This window comes from Python bivittatus, unplaced genomic scaffold (genome assembly GCF_059951505.1).
Source record: "Python bivittatus isolate LINGU-HERP-01145 unplaced genomic scaffold, Pbiv_v1 ctg000020_np1212, whole genome shotgun sequence".
Taxonomy (NCBI): Eukaryota; Metazoa; Chordata; class Lepidosauria; order Squamata; family Pythonidae; genus Python; species Python bivittatus.
In genome coordinates, this window is record NW_028277030.1 from 5,501,089 (window position 1) to 5,521,686 (window position 20,598).

Sequence of the window (20,598 nt, forward strand, 5' to 3'; positions counted from 1 at the left end):
AATTCTGCGATGTAGTTGTGAAATAATTTTACATTTTTTTATACTGAATCTCTTGGAGGTCTGTGAATTTTAATATCAGGAGAGAATGGGAAAAACTGATTTCTGTCTGTCATCTGTCATAAGGCTCATCTTTTATTTTTCTACACTGAAACATTCCAAATCGTTTTGACTTTTCTTGTTCTCCTTCTCTCCCTTTGCAATACTGTATATCCTTTCTGATGTGGAGTTGGCAAAGGTTGGGATGGTTCCATGAATTTTCAGAGGGTTTACCAGGTGGAAGGGGTAGACTAAGACATAAAAAGATCTTAAATCATATTTCTGAGGGCCAGATCATTTTTATTACTTAAATCATAGGGATTTTGCTCTCTGGCTTCTTGTCAGACTTTGGGGCAGGCATGGCTATAAATCCCCATAGTTCCAGAAACTCAATCCTGTATTCAGCAACTAGGTAACAACATAGACTTCAAGGACTTGATACTGCTAGATTAGTTGCTTTATTACAGACATAAAAGAAATAATATACACAAAGAAAGTCTGCCTATGAAAAACTAGAAATCGAGTCTGATATATCTCTTTCTGACCCAGGGTTTAAATCTTAAGCCTTTTTCTCCTGCCCTTTTGGGTCAATGGACCTTCGGCTATTCGGTTCCCACCTTTGAGATTAGAATGCACCTGCTCAGTGTTTAGACAGTGGTTCTGTCTAGAATGAGTCACATTTGTTCCTGACTTTCTAGTTTCAGCCCTTATGCTACCTCCATATCTAGTTTCTTCTTCCCCTCCCCTACTGGATGTGGAAGTTCCAGGTGCATCTCCTATGCCTTCCTTCTAGTCATGTGAGACTGAGTGCATTGTGCCCCTCTTTCTTTTCCATTACTTCATTGGCTGGAACTGACAAGTTCTCTCCCATCAACTTTCTCTACCCCTCCCTCCCTCCTCCTGCCTGACCTGGGGTGGGGAGGAGAATTTGGTTGTCCAAATCAGAGATCTTTCCTCTAGCCTGGGTTGGAGGGGGAGGGGGCATTTCCATGTTTCTGCAGCAAAAGTCATATTTTCCATATTTGGGGCCCTCTATTCTCTTTCCTCCTGACACCAAACATCTTATGTGTACTTTTCCATTCCAGAACTTTCTTTCTTAACTTCAGGTACAGCAGTATCCATTCCTCTCTCAGCAGTCAGAGAAATGTATGTATTTATGTTTGTAATATTTCTATACCAGCCAGTTGTGCCCGTTATGGGTGGCGCATAGTAAACTCAATAGTAAAATGCAACATCTAAAAATAACCCACAGATGACTCAACCAGATAGAAATGAAGTATTGTCTTTAATACCTTCTGAAACTCCACAAGTGACTGTTCCAGGCTCACCGCTGATGAGGCTGACTTCTTGTTCATGACCTTCTTACCTCTCATGTGATACAACTTTGAGTGGGCCTTTTCTTGATATCTATACAGGAGGGGCAGAATCACATTGATTAAAGTTGTCCCTGTTGTAATCTTGAGGCATACTGTGTAGGGTTTTCGTTGATACCAAGTACTATGGATTGGGCTCAGAATCCTACCTCTGGCAGTCTAGCCACCACATTTTGCACCAGCTAAGCTTCTGAGTCATTTGCAAAGGCAATCCCATTAAAATATGTTTTAGTAGTCTAGCTGTGTAGTGATAAGGGATGAGATATCTCCAAGGTTTGGTCTAGATTGGGCTGTAACTGGCATACTAGTTAAAGTTGGGCACTGTTCCCCCTATCCCACTGGGTTAGCCACAGCTTCCATGTCTTGTTCTAGCAGGAGTCATGAGTCTCAGATGACCCCGAAGTCACAAAGCGGATTCTTCAGTGAAACATGACCTTGTCTGAAGCAATCACTGGAACCAATGTTTCTAGAAGACTTTGATGTTTAAGACAGAACAGCAACTCGATTTTGTTTTGATTTAGTCTGGGTTTGTTTCTCTCCGTCCAGTCCTTAATAGCCTCCAGACATGAATTTAAGATTTCCACAGCATCTGCAGCTTGGCCTGGGTTGGTGATGTGTAATTGACTGTCATCAGCATGCTGAAGATACCTCACCCCAAACTGACAGATGACCACAGTTTGTTTTAGTGTGAGGAGAGAACTGAGCCCTGTAGTACTTCACACTGGAGCAACCATGGGCTTGATCATTCTTCTTACATTACTACCAGCTGGAACCACCCACTCAGGTAAAAGTAGAACCAGTCTGAGTGGTAATTCTATCTCTCGGTCCTTGCAGGTGGTCCAAAAAGATGTTTCCTCTCCTTCCGCAAACTAGGTTTTCTCTACCTCAGAATCAGAATTGTTGGCAGGCACTGAAGCCAGAACATGACACCAAGTAGGTGGTTTGGCTCTGTGAAGATATTGTAGATGGAACTGTCAAAAGAAGCAAGGGGCATGTACATGATCTGCTACTTGCTGGAATCTTTCTGTGTCTGGGTAGCCCTTCCATTGAATCAAATATTCCAGTCTCTGCTTAGGAGTCCAAAATACTTTCCCCTTTTAATTCTTTGTCCTATCTCAAGATTGGGTGGAGGGGGGTAACAGGGCAGAGGTGCTCAAAATGCAGCAGGGACATTCCAAAACCACAAGAGATGTGGATATCAAATCAAAATGTTATTACAGTCATTGATCAGAAATTCAGTAAAATATCAGATGTATTTTTAATGTGTCTGGAAGCTGCAGACTGATGTGTGCCAGTATAGGAAATGATCCAGTAAATTTGGTGTCCAGCTTTTTAGACAGTTCTGTAGAGGGGGGAAGTTTGGTAGAGAGCTGGATATCTTCCAACAGAAGTGGGGAGGGGCATTTTCCTGGTAATGACAGTCAGCAGAATCCTTGATAGAAACCTTAGCATTATCCAGCTGATCCTTGAGGAGATGTGGAGCTACTTGCAGTGGCTGGAAAAAATAGGAATTCTCTGGAATTGGGGAGGGGTGTGAAGCATTTGGTAGTATGTAAGGTTGGTAACCATAGGTGGCTTGAAATGACAATATCTAAGTAGAAGCATGAAGTGAATTGTTCTAGATGAACTCAGCAGTAGATAAATGATGAAGCAAATTATTATGCTGGTACTTTACACAGCAGTGAAAATAGTGCTCTAACAAGGCATTAGTTCCCTCGGTTTCAGCAGCCAACTGTGGATGATGGACAGAGGAAGCTTTACATCTAGCATTTTTTTTTTTATATGTTCAATCATGTCCGGTTCTTGGAGACTGCCTGGACAAGTCCCTGCAGTTTTCTTGGCAAGGTTTTTCAGAAGTAGTTTGCCCTTGCCTCCTTCCTAGAGCTGAGAGAGAGTGACGGGCCCAAGGTCACCCAGCTGGCTTTGTGCCTAGGCGAGATTAGAACTCACGGTATCCCAGTTCCTAGCCTGGTGCCTTAACCACTATACCAAACTGGCTTTAATCCAAACTGGCTCTAATACATCCAACATTAAAGCTTTCCAAAAATGTACCATGAATTGTGGGCTTCTGTCTGAAATAACACAGTTGGCAAGCCATAGTTCCAGAAAACTTGTTGAATAAAGAAGAATATTGTTTTTGTCAGCTTCACTTCTTAGAGCTTCTGATGTGTGGTTAGGTGCTTTTAGTATTGACCCCTTTTTGAATTATTACTATTATCTGAAACGCTCTTTCCTAACTTGATGCCCTCCAAATCCATTGGATTCATTACTCCCAGAATTCCTGTTGACCATGTTAGTTGGGAATTCTAGTTCCAACCCATCTGGAGGGTGGCAGGCTGAGGAAGGATGGCTTAAAATATAAGCAATTGTTTATATTGCATTGCTTGTTGGCTGTGCTAAGGCCCTTTAGAGGAGACCCAGATTTACACACAGTATCGGATGCTCAAAAAGCAGAAGAACAATTCTTGTTTTTGAATGCAAGTTTCTCTTGTAAAAAGGTGTATCTACTCTTTTGACAGGGGAGGGGGGAGGGCACCAGGAGAAGAAGAAGGGCATGTATGAACTCTGTTTGAGGGGATGAATTAACTGGAACCATGGCAGCCTCAAATAATCTTAGGTAGCGAATCTGTGCCTGGAAGAAGGAGTGTATATTGTTAAGCTCACAGATTGTAACCTTTAGTTTGACTGTGTCACTTCATGAGTGAATGATGTTTCATACAAAATATTTTCTTGATGTGATAGCTGTCAGGGAGAAGAGTCCTAAGCTAGCCTTCTCACACTGATAGTACATGAAGGTTGGTTTGTTTATTTGTTTTTGGAATTGAAGAGCATCTCCACTTGTAATCTGAAATGGCGCACTCAAAATCTTAGTGAGAACTAGACAGGTGAAGGTTGCACACTATAAACAAGTGAGCATAAATGCTGTTTCTGAAGGGGGGGCAGCAGCTGACTTTTTGCTAGCCATTGCTGAATCTTTCACTTGCCTTTTCCTTTTGCACAGCAGAGAAAGCACAAAAAGACCTCTGTCACTGTTTAAATTATGAGGGGAAGGTAGGGGGAAATGAAATCCCTCCTAGTTACACATACTGTACCATTTTTTGTTAAATAATTATGTCCTGCAAACCTTCTAAAACAGTAGATTGGGGAGGGGGGGGGGTTGCAAAGGAGAGGGCTTCTTCCTTCTTTTTCCCCTGCCTTTACACCCGAATTTTAACAAAACTTCTGTCTACCCATAGAAACATGTTTCTTGTAATGTTTAAGACTGATCCTGGCTTGTGTAGTAACCGTTTTGCCAAGAAAATCTTATTTGGAATGGAATTTCATCCCTTCCAGCGTTGCTGCTTGGCCTGGGTGATTTTAAAATGCTTATAAATTGAACTGTTGCTGAGCATTCATGGAGGCACGTGGCAGTTGAAGTTCTGAAATACTCATGCTAATTAACCCTTGGTACAACAGCAATTTCTCCAGAAGGCTGAGTCTGCCTTGTTCCTGGATTCTTTGTGAATATCAAGGAGGGAGGGAGGAAGGAAGGAAGGAAGGAAGGAAGTTTTTTTTTTTTTTGCATCAAGGGTTACTCGGCAGCCTGAGCCTTACAGTCAAACAATAACATACAGTGGGGCAAAAAAGTATTTAGTCAGCCACCAATTGTGCAAGTTCTCCCACTTAAAAAGATGAAAGAGGCCTGTAATTTTCATCATAGGTATACCTCAACTATGAGAGACAAAATGGGGGAAAAAACCCAGAAAATCACATTGTCTGATTTTTAAAGAATTTATTTGCAAATCATGGTGGAAAATAAGTATTTGGTCAATATCAAAAGTTCATCTCAATACTTTGTTATATATCCTTTGTTGGCAATGACAGAGGTCAAACGTTTTCTGTAAGTCTTCACAAGGTTTTCACACACTGTTGCTGATATTTTGGCCCATTCCTCCATGCAGATCTCCTCTAGAGCAGTGATGTTTTGGGGCTGTCGCTGGGCAACATGGACTTTCAACTTCCTCCAAAGGTTTTCCATGGGGTTGAGATCTGGAGACTGGCTAGGCCACTCCAGGACTTTGAAATGCTTCCCAGAATGTGTTGGTCCTTTGAATTACACGTAGTCCCCAGGTTAAGAATGCCTGGGTTACAGACAACCCATAGTTAAGAATGGAGTCTATTGTAGCAAAATTTGAGTTAAATACAGTGATTCGAGTTAAATACACAACGGTTTGAGTTTGTTACACAATACTACTTATATAGTATTATACAATAATCCTGTTCCGGCTTACATACAAATTCGATTTAAGGACAGACCTTGGGGACAGAACTTGTTCTTAAACTGGGGACTACCTGTACATCAGCCTCTGATTGACAACAGGTATATGTGTCCGTAGATCTGTACATACACATACTTGTAGATAACTTGGATGATCAAGCAAGTTTTGATTTTGAGCAAACCTTCGTACATTTGACCTGAACATAGTTGCCCTATATGCAGCCCAAACTGATTAATGTTCACTGGGTTTGATTTCTGTCTCGCCAATGTTAAGCTCACTCATTCGTTCTTTAGTTTCTGCCTCTTTGTATCTGCCTCGAAAAGCTTGGTTCCTAAATGGTTTCTCCGCTTATTATATATATTTTTTTATTTTGATCTCTTTCTTCCCCAATCCCTGTTTCCTTCCTTTTAGATGGTGAAAGTGTTCTTTATCGCTACGGGCTGAAGGATTTGGTTACAATCCTCTTCTACATCTTCATAGCAATCATTCTGCATGCTGTGGTGCAGGAATATGCACTGGATGTAAGTCTTGCATTGTGCTCAGTAGAAAATCTAAGATGGGTGAATTTTTGTACAATACCCCCCTGCATTTCTAATCCTGTGTTACAGCTGAGATTATAAAGTAACTTTAGCCTTTGTTTTACATTCAACTTTATTAAAGCATGGGTGGGCAGATGTGAATTTGCCCCATCTTGAATGTCCTTTTAGCCTATCAGATCTTTAAATCTTTTTCTTTTTTCCTTTCTTTCATATTTCTCCCTTGCTTGGGGTAAAATCAGTTTTCTTCTAGGCATGTCCCTGCTTGTTGGAGGGAGTGGGAAAGCTTTTCTTCTCTCCCCACCCCATTTGATGGGAGAGGAGAGAATTTCTAGTTACTGCCGGTATTTGCAGGGTCTTGTTTTCTCCATCCTCTCCATGAGCTGGTAGCAAAGATAGCTTGTTTGACTAGAGGGAGGCAAAGACCATTGTGAGCTGCTCCAAGCACCTTCTGGTACGTTTGGCTGTAGCTTAGAGGCAATTCTAATATCCAGCAACATCTGCTTATTTCCAAGTGAAAGGGGGAAGAGTTGCCACTGTCACCAATGATGAATGCACCTGCTTTAGAGAAATGAGTTTTCCTTGTACATCCTTCTCCAAAACCCTACATAAGATTCTCTCCCTGTCTCAGGGAAGCTGGGGTGAGTGGGTGGGGAACCCTGTTTCATTTTGCTCAGGAGAATGGCCAGCAGCAGTAATGGATGCTGAGTTGTAAGCCAGGTTGAAATGCATGGGACCCGCGTGTTAGATCCCCAGGTCATTTCACTTGATTTTCCTAGGCTGTATACTCAAGCTCTGTTCATGCTTCTTCCCTGCCTCCTGGTTTTTAAAAATGCATTGCCTGACTAAATGTCTGGAAGAACTCGTGCCTTTGTGTTACTTTGGAGGTCCTAATGAAGGCAATACTTAGCTATTCATTTTGAGCTTTTTTTCTTTGTGGACTAGCATGGCTGGGATTGAGTTTTATGCTTTTTTATGGGAAATGGTGTGGAATGTTTGTTTTTCTTCTGCTTTTATTGATTTCTTCTTTTCTTCTAGAAAATTAACCGTCGACTTCATCTTTCCAAAATCAAGCACAGCAAGTTCAATGAATCTGGACAGCTGGTAGCATTTCATCTTGCCTCTATGGTTTGGTGCTTATATGTAATAGTAACAGTAAGTTGCCTTGAGCTTCTTTCTTTCTTTCTTTCTTTCTTTCTTTCTTTCTTTCTTTCTTTCTTTCTTTCTTTCTTTCTTTCTTTCTTTCTTTCTTTCTTTCTTTCTTTCTTTCATAGAAACTTTGGTAGTAAGACCCAGTAATGAAGAATGCTACACACTTTCTTTCTACATAAGTGGCTGTTGATAATATGCAGAAAGAGACAGGATATGATTGGCTGTAGTCTATATCAGCTTTAAAGACATAATTAGAAAAGAACTGAACTTTCATCTTTCACAACATTAATCTGAAAATTAAAGATAACATTTCTTTTTTAGAACAATAAAAGCAGGCATGATCTATTGATTGAAGGAGTTCTTCATACCCAGTGAAAATATTCCAGATCTGTAGGTCTTTTGTTTTTGTTTTAATACTTACTGGTTGGCTTTTTCCCCCAGTATCAGATATGGTATTTTAGACCCAAATTTAGCTTGCAGTAAATGTCAAAAATCCTTTGCAGAACTTTGCTGAATGAGGATTTGCAGATTCCATGGAGACTCTACAGTAACAGAGGCTTGAATAGTCTTCTGTGTGGGAACAGTGATGAATTTGAGGAGAATGTCCATCTCCTGCATGGAGATTGGTTTTATTTACTTAATTCAATTTAGGCACCACCCAACTCCAAACTGACTCTGGGCGGCTCACAATATGTGGTTTTCAGAAGTTGGAAGCAGACATATTTTTAGCTCACCCAGCAATAGGATGTGAAGAAATCATTTTAATACATCAACGTGAAACCTTTTTGGCATCAGGGATTGTACTGAAGTGTGTGGAATATGTCAGGAGCTATAGAACATGGATGGGGAAAGTGGAGGAAACAGAGCAGTGAGTAGAGAGTAAGATCAAAAGTGTTAAATGCTGGGAAAAACGTGAGGAGTAAGGCAGAAAAGCAACACAACAGCAACAGAAAGCATGTCAGTAATTGCAAGTTGGGGAAGATGGGAAAGATAATGTTAAGGGTGAGTTCACAGCATAGCAGATTTCTATCAAGGGAAGCTTCACTGTTAAATTCCCACCACTCCAAAATTAATGCCATATTACCAGGTCATTGAAAGTTGGTGGCAGTTTTTTGAAGGGGACTCTGAAGACGCTAGTCAAGAATTGTAGTCCTCTTCTTTGACTGACTATTATGATAAACTTTAGCATGGTTCTCAAAAAGTAATTAAAATAGTTTTCTTGGAGGTGTGTGTTTGGATCCAAAGCAAGAAAAGTACTTCATCATAGGCAGGCTTCTTTTACCTTTTGGTAATGTCTTTAAGAAGCTGTGCCTTTCTGTGTTCAGTGTAGTCCCAGAAAAATATAACATATTCATGTTAAGGAGGCATTAACGTGCCAGTGCTGGATCTGAAGTACCTTCTACTTTGGATGCAGATTTTACACATGTCTTGTCATAGAAGTGTCAAATTGGGTTGTTGGATGGAGTTCAGCTGGTTTTAAATCTTATGAACATATCTTCCCCCCATCCTAGTTATTTTTGCATCTTATACTCAAGAGTGAGCAAATGTTCCAATGAATTAGGGATTAAAATATTCAAGTTCTGTCCAAATATTCAAAAGTTTGGTGGCAGCGGTGTGAACTAAGCATGCTTTCAGTTATTAATGGTAATAGGAATCTCATTTGGTCCAACTTCTTGAGCTTCTTGAGATAAGTGGGTTGTATATGATAAATATTTTTGTTACAAGCTAATCTTCCTGTTGAATTAACCAAAATGGACATTATCCTGAAATTGTATTCGTAAGTAACAGTCATTCTATCTCAAAGAAAGTGCACATAGCCTCACTTCTAGAACTGTATGGTGGGTTTTTTTATTTTGTTTTGTTTTGTTTTTCCCATGTTTGTAGGGCACCAAGTTGGGAAAAGCTGATTTTGGTTTGCCATGAAATCTGACAATTTTTGGAAAAACATTTGTTGAGAACTGATGAGGCTACAAGAAATAATACAGAATAATTGAATCACTTTGTCTGAATAATTTCGGGTCTTGTAATCTTAATGGAAAATAGCTGCCAATGCATTTCCACAAAAAGCCAGTTATTCTAAAAGACTTGTTCCAGAATTATTGAAAGAAATACAAGAATTAATGTTATGCATACTTCCAATTTGGATAAGGCAGGAAAGAAGCATCTGTAAAGATAGAAAGATTGTGCCAGTGGTAAATGCAAACAAAAGAGAAAAAGGAAGTGAAAGCAGAGCATTTTTATTCATTAAGTAAAACTTCCTTCATGTTAAACTCAGATTATGATGACTTCATGAATGTGTCCATGAGTTTTCTTGGCAACAGTATAGAAGTGGTTTGCCACTAGTACTTACTAGGGTGTGTTTTTCATCTCCCTATCTATCCTACAGCCCTAGGATTTTCTGATGACCTCCTATCCAAGTACTAACCAAGTTCAAACCTGCTTCACCTTTCAAGATCAACCAATTAGTTATATGCTGCTCTGTCTAACTGCCTGTCTGTCTGTCTAATTTATACAGCTGCCCATCTCACAAATGTGACTCTGGGCAGCATACAATAAAAGCAGAACAATAAAAACACATCTTTAAAGCACATCTTAAAATAACAATAAAAACAAGAAACATGGATACAGTATAGCCGAGGAGAATGTTTAAGAACTCAGACATAGTAGAGTCACCTCGCAGGCTCCCTGGTCCAGGGGATCTCCAGGCCTGTTGGAAGAACCATGTCTTGAAACTTATCCAGAAGGCTGATAGTAGAAACTCCTAAAAAACTTACAGAAGACCAAGGTATTTATGGCTAGGATACTTCCAAACACTTCACACAGTGTTTCATCTCTCCTTCCTTAAAGCTGCTTCTCGAGTCTAATTTTCTGAAGCTTCCTTCCATAGATTTGTCTTCACTTTCTCTCTGAAAGGGAGATGGTAACTATGTGAAAATGTTCTAGCCGCAGACAGAACATTCTAGGAAACTGAGGAATATTCTGTATTTTCCCAGCCATATGAATCCAGCTATTCTGGTGGTGGTCCATAGTTTTCGAAAAGTAAATCTTCCAGAACACAAAATGTTTCATAGTAATATGTGGTCTAGAAAATTGTTTTTGTTTTCATGGTAATTCAGACTGATAATGGCATAGAAATGTTTCTGGAATTGCTGGAAAAACCTGTGCCAAATTAGAAACAACTATTTTGAACTCTAAATTGAGCATTTCAGCTGAAATATTTCAAAATCAAAATGTTTTGTACACCTCTACTAAAATCCTTCAGCATTTTAATTCCTACTTTAGTGGCTGAAATTAGACTACTCTAGTGGTATTCCTTCTACCCTTCACTTTGTGATGGAAGCCTCATTATAGAACCTTTACTATCAATTGATTTCTATTTGATTGCCTAGTTTGAACTGTGGGACTTACCTGTTATATTTATAGCATTGGCCAGTGTGGACTGCTTTTGATTCTACAGCTGAGCAGGCTCAGGTTTTCAATTATCGTTATGAAATATGGAAGCGCCATCAAGTATATGCCTTCCACTCTCTACCTCTAGTCCCTGGACTGCTGTATAAGACCATCATGGTTTCTGCTCATTATAGTGTCATAATGATGTTAGGGTTGCCTTGATAGCATAATTCCTCTGCTTGGTAGGAAACTGTTTTGGTATCTCTTGATATTCTGCATCTGACACTATAGAACAAGGTTCCTCAACCTTGGCAACTTTAAGACATGTGGACTTCAACTCCCAGAATTCCCCAGCCAGCATATGCCAAGGTTGAAAAACCCTGCTATAGAATATTGGGAAGACCCTACAAGTTAAGGCCTGTAGGACCTTCTACTTGTACAAGCCTTGCCTGAACTCTTAAGAATTCACTGCAAGTCATGAGTGAATAATACTGTTTAAGTAAACTGCAAGGAGTTTTTTAGGTAAGTTTACTTACCTGATGAACAACTGGAATTTTGCTCATGCTAGTCCTCTGTAATTCATTGGATGCCAAGCTGGAATAGAGGCCTACATATGTGAGGTGTATGTAATCCCAAACGTGTTAATTCTTCCTCCTTCCTCATTTTGATATATATTGATTCCATACAGGTACTCCTTGCTTACTGACAGTAATTGGGACCAGGAGCTCTGTCACTAAGCAACGTGGTTGTAAGGCATGATGTCACACGATTGCACCAGTTTAAAATGGCAGTTCCAGCAGTCCCAGTTGCCATCATTAGGCAAATCCCACATTGTTCCAGTGTCCTGTGATCACGTGATCACTATTTGCAACCTCCTGCCAGCTTCCCCATTGAATTTTGTTGTTGAAAACCAGCAGGGAGGGTCGCAAATAGTGATCACATGACTGCAGGACACTATGATGTAATGGCAAGCTGATTGCCAAGCACTTGAATCACGATGATGTGGCTGCAGGGATGCTGCAATGGCCGCAACTATGAGGACCTGTTGTAAATCCCCTCATTCAGCACCATCATAACTTTGAACGGTCGCTGAACGAGTGGACATTAAGTGAGGACTACCTGTATACTGCACTTTGATGAGCTAGTTGGACATGATATTTGGATACAGGTGAAGAGAATGAGCAGAGATGGCCTTGGCCTCTCTCTTTTTTATACATGAGCACTATTTTGCCAGTTTTGTTGGCAGCCAAATGAATGAGAGAAATCTATGTTTATTGGTTTATTAAGCTTGGCAACCTCAAATAATTCTGATTTCTTTTTCTGATTTTTCACTAATTATTTGATGCTGTGTAAAAACACTGGTAAGTGTTTTTGGCAATTGCTGGGACAACCACTTTAAACCCAGCTATTATTACAGTTATTATAATGCATTTATTATCATTCTGTTTCTTGTTGATTTAATTACTTGGAAGTGATGCTTTTGAGAGGAACAGCTGAGCTTCCAAAAGTGCTTTTAAAGAATGAAGGAGGGGGGAGTGTCTGTCCTTTGCTTTCATTTCTCACACCTTCCAGTCCATCTGCCTTGAGAGCAAACAGGGTGAATGACTTTTATTTGTGGGTTTTGTAAACCAAGCTTCTCTCTTTCTGCTCTTTCCAAATGCCACCCATTTATTCCTAGATGTCTTAACTAGGGCCTCTTGTTGCCTAAGAAATTGGTTAAAGCTGTTACTCTGCTTTAACCCTGCAGGTTATGGAGCCATAAAGTTGGCGAATTGGAATTGCTTCTTTAAACCCTTCTGAGTTTTCTCAGTCCAGTTTTCAGCAGATAGTTTCTGGCTAATTCGGTATCTACATTTCCGATCATTGTTGGGTTTTGCATTTTTTTTTTCAGTTTCTGTTCTACCCTGATGGAAACCTGTGTTTGTAAAGTAGAAAGAGGCACTAATGTGTTTAGCTCCTACTATCTTTGCTTTCTAAGAACAGAGTCATAAGAGTGTGTGAACCTCTTTGCTAGATGAAACTGTGGGTCTTTCTATTCCCACATTCTCTGTTTAATAGATTCCAACCAGATGTATCAGGCTACTCAAAAACGGGGCTTGGAGTTAATAGCCATCCCCTTTCTTGGTTTCCAATGGTAATTTGTTAGAAAAATGCTACTTGTGACAGTTTCATTGTGCTATCAGAACAAATGATTGATGATTGTAGAATTAATAAATTTCACTTTATTCCTCCCTGGTTGATTAGATTTCTTTTTCTAGCATCTCTATTATGAATTTACATGATGGTCTTAAATATAGTGTCTGGAGGCATCAATGTCCCTCCAGACATCTCCCTTGGGCCTACCAGGTTTCCAATCCACCTGACATGTTATTAGAGACGTGCAAAATATTCCACATGGGAATATATAATGTTCTGGAGTTTTCTTCTGGAATAGGCCATTGTGTGCATTCCATGGGTAGTTCATACTTTTCCAGAAATGGTTTGTTTGGAACAGGAAGTGGCTTATATTCCAAAATGAACTCTTCTGGGGCTGCAGTATGTCTGGAACACATTAGACTATGTCCTGTTCTGGAACATCTACTTCCAAAAAACCAAGAGATAGCTCTGCAATGCATAGATTGGCCTATTACAAAGGAAAAACAGCATATTATAGAGCTGGATTTCTTCCTTTGGGAACATTTACTACATAACTAGTTTTGAATGGAAAGGTAGCATCCTGCAGAAGAAAGCAGTATTTAGGAGTATCTTTACTTCCAAGAATGCCATTACGTTTTCCAATAACTTTTTCCAAGAGACCCAAGTTGGTGTAGTGGCAAAGGTGCTGGCCTAGAAACCAGGAGACGGTGAGTTCTGGGCTTCCCATAGGCATGAAACTTAGCTGGGTGACTTTGGGCCAATCATCCTCTCTCAGCCCAACCCACCTCACAGAGTTGTTGTTGTGGGGAAAATAGGAGGTGGGAGTATTAAGTGTGTTAGCCACCTTGAGTTATATGTAAAAAAGGTGGGATAAAATAATAACAATAAGAAGGACACAAAGTGATGGCCAACTGCAGTCTGTTGCTTTCTTTTCGAAACATGCCTATCTGCCCAGCAAAAAGGGAAAGGCAAGGTAAGGAGAATTCTGCAGAATGGGATGAGGGCTAAAGGGGAGGTGACAGGGAGAATTTTAATAAATGCTTTGGAAATGATGTTATCCTCATTGCATCCATTTTGTGAATGGGAAAGCCTTTCCAGACTGGCTGTTTTGTGAAGGTTCTCATAAAATGGTCTCATAACACCAAATTTGCCCAAAGCCCAAAACTTTGGAGACCTCTCTTCTACACTTTTTAAGCAGCATATGTAGTGACACAGAGAAACGAGATTGGAGGGAAAAGAGGAGGAATAGTGGTTATTTTAACCCTTTCCCATCCTTGGAGGTATCCTGTACCCTTTGCAGATACTCCTTCCCTCCTTATTTTAACCCTTTCCCATCCTTGGAGGTAACCTGTACCCTTTGCAGATACTCCTTCCCACTACATTGTTTATATGAGTGATTAAGATTATAAAGTAGCTTGGGAAACTGTTACTATAATCTAAAATTAAGTTTTAAAATATGGTGCAGTGAGCCTTCCCCAAAATGGATTCACCTCATTTTTTTTTTTAAAGAAACTGAGTTTACTTTTAAACCATCCAATAATAGGAATTATCAGAGAAAAGAATAGCATATTCATCTATGAGCGGTTTTCCTGTGCAGAAGGCTGTTTAGCTTTTGATACATAAGTTGCCAGCTCCTTGGATATCAGCAGGGATGTTATCTGAATTAAGCAACAATTGGTTCTGATGGCAACAACCAGTTCTGTCCTGCCTCCTCCTCCTCTTCCTTCAGATTGGCCAGCATACTAGACTCTCATTCTGGATCTTGCCCTTTGGATCCCCAGAACTGCCTTGATCCCCAGCCACAGCAGTATGTGCACAGCAGAGCCATGGCTGTAAAGGGTGTACACACCCAGTGAGGGTATAGCGAGTGAGAGAGCAGAGGTGAGCTGCCCAAGCCTACTGCAGGAGACCATGAGTTCTCCTGTCACCTTAGGCCTGTGGGGCTCTCCCTCTTCCTCTGAGGAAAAGGAAGAATTTAAGAACCAATTCATAAGAACCAATCCAAGCCACCTAAATAACTCCCTTGATTATCAGGATTACTGATAATTTTATTTTTATTTATTTATTTATCAAATTTGTCCCCGCCCATCTCATTGAACGACTCTGGGCAGTTTACAACAAAATAATTACTTTATAATTACTTTAGCATGAGCCACAAGAATTTGAGCAAGGCGTCATTACAGCAAGATGGCTGCTGACTTATATGTGTCTATCTCTGCTTCTTTTCTTTATGTCTCCAGGAAGGATACTTATCAAACCCCCAAAGTCTGTGGGAAAGCTACCCTCATATTCATCTCCCGTAAGTATTGAATGCTTTGGCAGTTTTCATTTCTACCCTTCAAGAGAGTCATAGCATAGCCATTGTACAACTGAACACAACCACTTCCTTCCTCTTTGGTTATCTGAGGTCAGCAATGAGTAATGGTGACAAAAAGAGTGTATTCAAGGCTTCAGGGCTTCTAAAGCAATCTCATAGCCCCCTCCTGTGAGCAATGCCAAGATTGCAAGCACAAACCTAGCCTTTTCAAGAGGAACAAAGGCATCCCCAGCTTTAAGAGATGTGGAGTCTGCATGGTGGTGGGGAGGCACTTTACCTTTCTGAGAGGAACATGAGCTGCATTGGGTAGGAGGATGACAAAAGGCAATTGCAAACACTTGACATTTGAGCAAGACTGCAGTTTTCTCCCATCAAACCTGGGAGATGTTGGTTTTATTTTATTTTATTATTTTATTTTATTTTATTTTATTTATTTTAGGCTTTACAGGGTAGCTTTTACCCAAAATAGGTCTCCAAAAGAACACCCCTGGCTTAAATGGAGAAGTTGGGTGACTCTACCCACGCATTCCCTCCTTCATTGAAATTGCACTCTCAATAGCTCCACAAATAGCATGCAGGGAGGAAAGTGGAAGCAAGAGAAGATGGTGCTCTTGATGTTGATCTAAAAGTGATAGTGATATGACTCATGTATGTATGAAGAAGAGAACAGTTTAGGCAGTCTTCTTAATATCATTCCTTTGCTATCCAAGTATTCAAGGGGGAAGAGTTCCAAATAAGAATTTTATTTTACAGTGCAAGCAATGAACTTTCCAGGTGTTGTCTTCCAGTTGTAATCCTCCTTTGTTTTCTGGTAATTATTTTCATTTTTTACTTGCCAGAAAAAGTTTCACATTGGCTATCACTGATAACAGTGGAAGCCCTTTTTCAAAAAACATCTGAAGAAAAATCTAGGGTTCACTTTCTCCTTGAATGAAATTCCAAAGACCAAACAAAAGAAACAGTCTAAAATGCACAGTCTCCATTCCCACCTCATCCCATGCAAAAATATTAGTCTTCTTCCTAAATGAAAGCTGTGTTTTATGAATGCAGTCCCACTCTTGAGCTACAAAGTGTGTTTACTTCAGGGGAATTGCTAATTGCCATTATAATTAGTTTCGGTCTATGCAGTTATACATTCTAAGTTTTGTACAGAAATATAAGGATGTTTGCTCAAAAGCCAGTAATATGGAGAAGCATTCACTTATTAGAAATATTAACATACAGTTCCCTTATTGGCTACCCCTTCTTTACTCATTTGAGGCCAAGGGCCATTCGCACATTATATTTTTTCAAAACAAATTACTCTCTGTGAAAGGACAAGAGAAATGTACATGTCTCTGTTTGATTCCTGAACTAAGCAACTCACATTTCAATCTCTGTATGGTTTAACAGACTTCTCTAACCAGGTACTCTCCAGCAACTCCTAAAATTCCCAGCAAGCATAGCCACGTTGCCCTCCAAACTTATCTGAACACTCTTGCTATGAACGTTCTTCCTTATCACTTCAGGGGCCTTTAAACGTTCTTTTAAGAGGTCCTTAAACTTTCTTTTTTGGGTGGGGGCAGTGGCAAAATAGGTTACTAGTATTTAAAGTCATTAAAGAAATCTACTTGCTATCCCAGAAATAAGTAGAAAGGTTTTAATTTGCCCAGAAGATCCTCAGAACAGGAAATAGAAGTAAGGTCTTCCTAGTTTGAGGACCACTTGGCTAGTACATGTCTTCTGGGACATCAGGTATCTTTCCTTATTCCCACAGCTGAATGTTATTAATATGGTTGGTTGCCACAGGGCTCCTACAGATATATCCTTTGGATACAGTGTGCAGTTTGAGGCAGTCACTATGATCCAGCCCTGGGTTCCTAAAGTTTCTATCCTATAAGGAACTAAACAATTGTCATAGAATTAAAATTGGACTGCCACTAATGTTTTGATTCCTGTTTGTGGTGCCTAGCAAAAGCACATGTCCATTACACAGCTTCCCACCTGCTCACGCATGAAACTTGCATCTCTTCCTGGAGAAAACACAGAAATATAACATATTTCTGATGGAATCAAAATACAAGGGGGTATTGCCTTCAATTAGCAAAAATAGCTCATTTCCCTTACTTCTCTTTCCATCATAGAAAGATGTTATAGTGCAAATAACACCTCTAGTCCTTGGTAATTTAATTATTTGGGATTGGAGAAGGTATTACCAACTGCCGTGGGACTGCTACATATTGATGGCTTCTTGTTATTTTCCAAAGTGAATTTGGAAATGTTGCTGTTTCCCAAAACACCTTCACAGCAAACTTCCTCCTAAAGGGATGTTCATAACACAGTTGGAAGAATAGAAGAAATATGTAACTGTTTGCTTAATGCTACTATTTCTTACATTCTAGGTTCCAGGTTAAGTTTTTTTATCTTTGTCAGCTATCCTATTGGCTGCACACATTGCCTGAATTATATTTCCAGAAGGTGCGGAAGGTGAGTGCCAGCTCAATGAGTTGTCTCTTCACTATGACTCTAAGAGTTATTTCAGAGGCTGAAATAATGAGCCCTGCATTCACAGTTACAAAACTATTCTTTCCCTACTTCTCCATCTCCAGTAGAGACCCCAGATATTAGTCTGTTAGCAGATTGGTTAAATAACATGCATTATCTGCCAGATGTGCTGGTAGAGGATAGAGGGAGCTGGCTTCCCTGCTTCTTTAGCTCAAATGGAAACCAAACTGCCTGACAGACGAGGGACAGAATCCTTCCCCTCCACTCTGCTATAATGTTATCGTGACAACCCACAGTATCAGGTTGAATAGAAGCTTTTGAAAATGTATCCTTACAATGCTTACGGCTAACCTTGATCCTAATCCCCCAATTGCTTTGGGAGCAACCTAAAATAACACCGATGTACACTGCCTGTTTATTGTCTTCTTAAAATTAACACTGGCCTTTCCTTATTTTCTAGGAAGAGATTCCACGTCAGTTGCAGTACATCACCCTTTATCTAGTGCATATATCAGGAGCATATCTCTTAAAGTAAGTATTACTGAGCACACTTTTTAATTCAGCAGGTAATGCAAATATACGTGCAGTTGCCATCTCTTCAACTTAAAAAGGACTCTTTTGTATTTTCAGTGCATTACCCCCTACAAATCCAGAATTGAAAATATTTCTTTCCTTTATAAAACAAGTGTGCAAAGTGCTTTGGATTTTCAAGGGAGTTCTTTGTAATCAAATGTTTTCTCAAAATAAATTCTGTGCTTTTCAGTGGGGCTTATAGGTTTCCACAGGATTGCTGCTTAATCTAATCTATTTGCCCCAAATTAAGCCATCTGTTTTATTAACAGTAGAATTTTAATTTCTAGACCCCTGGATGGACCCATTCTCCAGATAGAAGTAAATTTTCTTTTGTCCAGTGGGACTTGCTGCCTAGTGATGAATGTGGGATTCAAGCTTTGCACTATATCTGCATTTCATCTGAGCTGCAAAACTTCAGACAATCACTGGATGGCAGCAAGGAAATACAGACAGACAGCTCTTCCCTGCCATCTGGTGGCTATCAAGCTTTTTGCAACCCACATCTGGTAGTGGGTTACTTTCAGGTTACTTTCATGTTTTTCTGGGCAAGAGGACATACTTCTGACTAAAGCACTGAGCTTCACCCACCCATCATTTTTATCTTCTAAAATATAAGTATTTGGGAAATAAACACCATGAATAAAGGTTGGAACTAGGCTTCACAACCTGCCAGGTTCCCCAATTAAAAAAAAAAAGTTTGTAGTTTGAGCAGGATTTCCAGTGACTAGGAAGATTCAGTTTCTTCCATTCACTTTTCTTTGAAGCAAGTAGAAGTATATCCACTGACTTGATTTGGTCCCTATTGCACATACTATGTTATTTTAATTTAGGAGTAGCAGGTGTGTGATAAAAAAACATCAGGACTCAGTGATGATCTTTGTAAGGGTAGGGTAGAAAATCATGATTTATTAACTTGATTCTGTCCATCCTCAATACATGGTTTTGCTCACTCTTGGAGTCTTTGGGGAGGAACTTCAACAAGCATTAAAGATTTTTCCTGCTTGTCTCTAGCCTCACACGTCTGGGACTAATCTTGTTGCTGCTGCAGTATGTCGCTGAATTCCTCTTCCACATGGCCCGTCTTTTTTATTTCACAGATGAAAACAATGAAAAGCTGTAAGTGCTCTTGAGTGAACTTCATATAATGAAACCAAGCCTTCTAAACTTTCTGTGATCCTGGAGCTGGATAATCCTTTCTAGTATGGTCTATCATGTTTTATTGCTAAAATAAAGTAACTGCTAATATAACTGTTGAATGAGGTAGACTAATAGTGATGGGTTGTTAGCCTGGTAGTAAAATTCCTTTTTCTACTAAAGTAGGAAAATGTTAGATTCCCAGTTCCTATCAACCTATGGGGATAAAGAATTACATGGACAAATCAATTTGTCTCAAACATTCAATAGTTAATGCAGTTCTGTTTAGCAAAAACTAGATGATTGATCACAACTTTCGATGTTACTGGTGGATCTGCATTCTCTTCATGGTTGATCTGCCAGATCTCTTGATGTAGAGTTTGGAATACTTTGACAATATTCCAGAGCACAGTGCATAATGACAGTTGCTGTAAACTGAAATATGACAAGTTTTAATACAAGAATCGTATTTTTAATTTCATAAGGTTTAATGCATGGGCAGTAGTTTTCGTCATCTCACGGCTTTTCACCCTCACCCTTTCCGTGCTGGTCATTGGCTTTGGGCTGGCTCGGGCTGAGAACCAGGCATTTAATCCTGAAAAAGGAAACTTCAACACTTTGCTTTTCAGGTAAGTATGTAATGGGTTTTGCTTCCTGATACTGAAGAAAGATGTCCTGTGGTTAATGGCTAGAAGACAGGGATTGTCAGTTCATCTCTCTGTTTCTTACTCAGTCTTACCCATGATCAATAGATTGGGAGAAAGTAGTAGCATTATTGCGTATTCTCTTGTACATACTCCTTCAGTAGAAATTCCTGCCCTGATAACTTTAATATTGTTAACTAGTACTTTGACACCATCGCTGTTTGGTGTTGGCCATTGTTGAGGAGTCCCTCCTAGCTACTATTTTAATCTGAGGGGACAAACCAATCCTGGCTAGGGGGAAATCTGCTTTGTAGCATTAGTTGTGATATAATGCCTAACCAAGATTAAGATCAGCAGGAAGGGATGGAAGGAACTCATTCTAGAGAGTGGTGGATGTGGACACTCCTATAGCCTGCCCCAATCTTCTGTGGATGAATAATCATGAAAATTACAAAATTACTAGTGTGTTACATTCCTGGGCTTTTGTTGCATAGAAAAGATGGATGTGAAGAATATACTTAAAGCTGTGATCTAAAATGTAGCAAGGTAATAAACAAGGTATGG

The 20,598-nt window shown here is 39.8% G+C and overlaps 1 protein-coding gene across 1 annotated transcript in view; it reads left to right on the top strand.

Moving 5' to 3' along the window:
- TRAM2 (translocation associated membrane protein 2) overlaps positions 1-20,598 on the top strand; it is a 49,297-nt gene that overhangs the window by 21,712 nt on the left and 6,987 nt on the right. Inside the window, exons 3-9 of the mRNA XM_007430749.4 lie at positions 6,080-6,189; positions 7,243-7,359; positions 15,123-15,181; positions 17,581-17,665; positions 18,144-18,214; positions 19,268-19,372; positions 19,876-20,019. Coding sequence (XP_007430811.2) covers positions 6,080-6,189; positions 7,243-7,359; positions 15,123-15,181; positions 17,581-17,665; positions 18,144-18,214; positions 19,268-19,372; positions 19,876-20,019 — 691 coding nt within the window. The remainder of the gene's footprint in view (positions 1-6,079; positions 6,190-7,242; positions 7,360-15,122; positions 15,182-17,580; positions 17,666-18,143; positions 18,215-19,267; positions 19,373-19,875; positions 20,020-20,598) is intronic.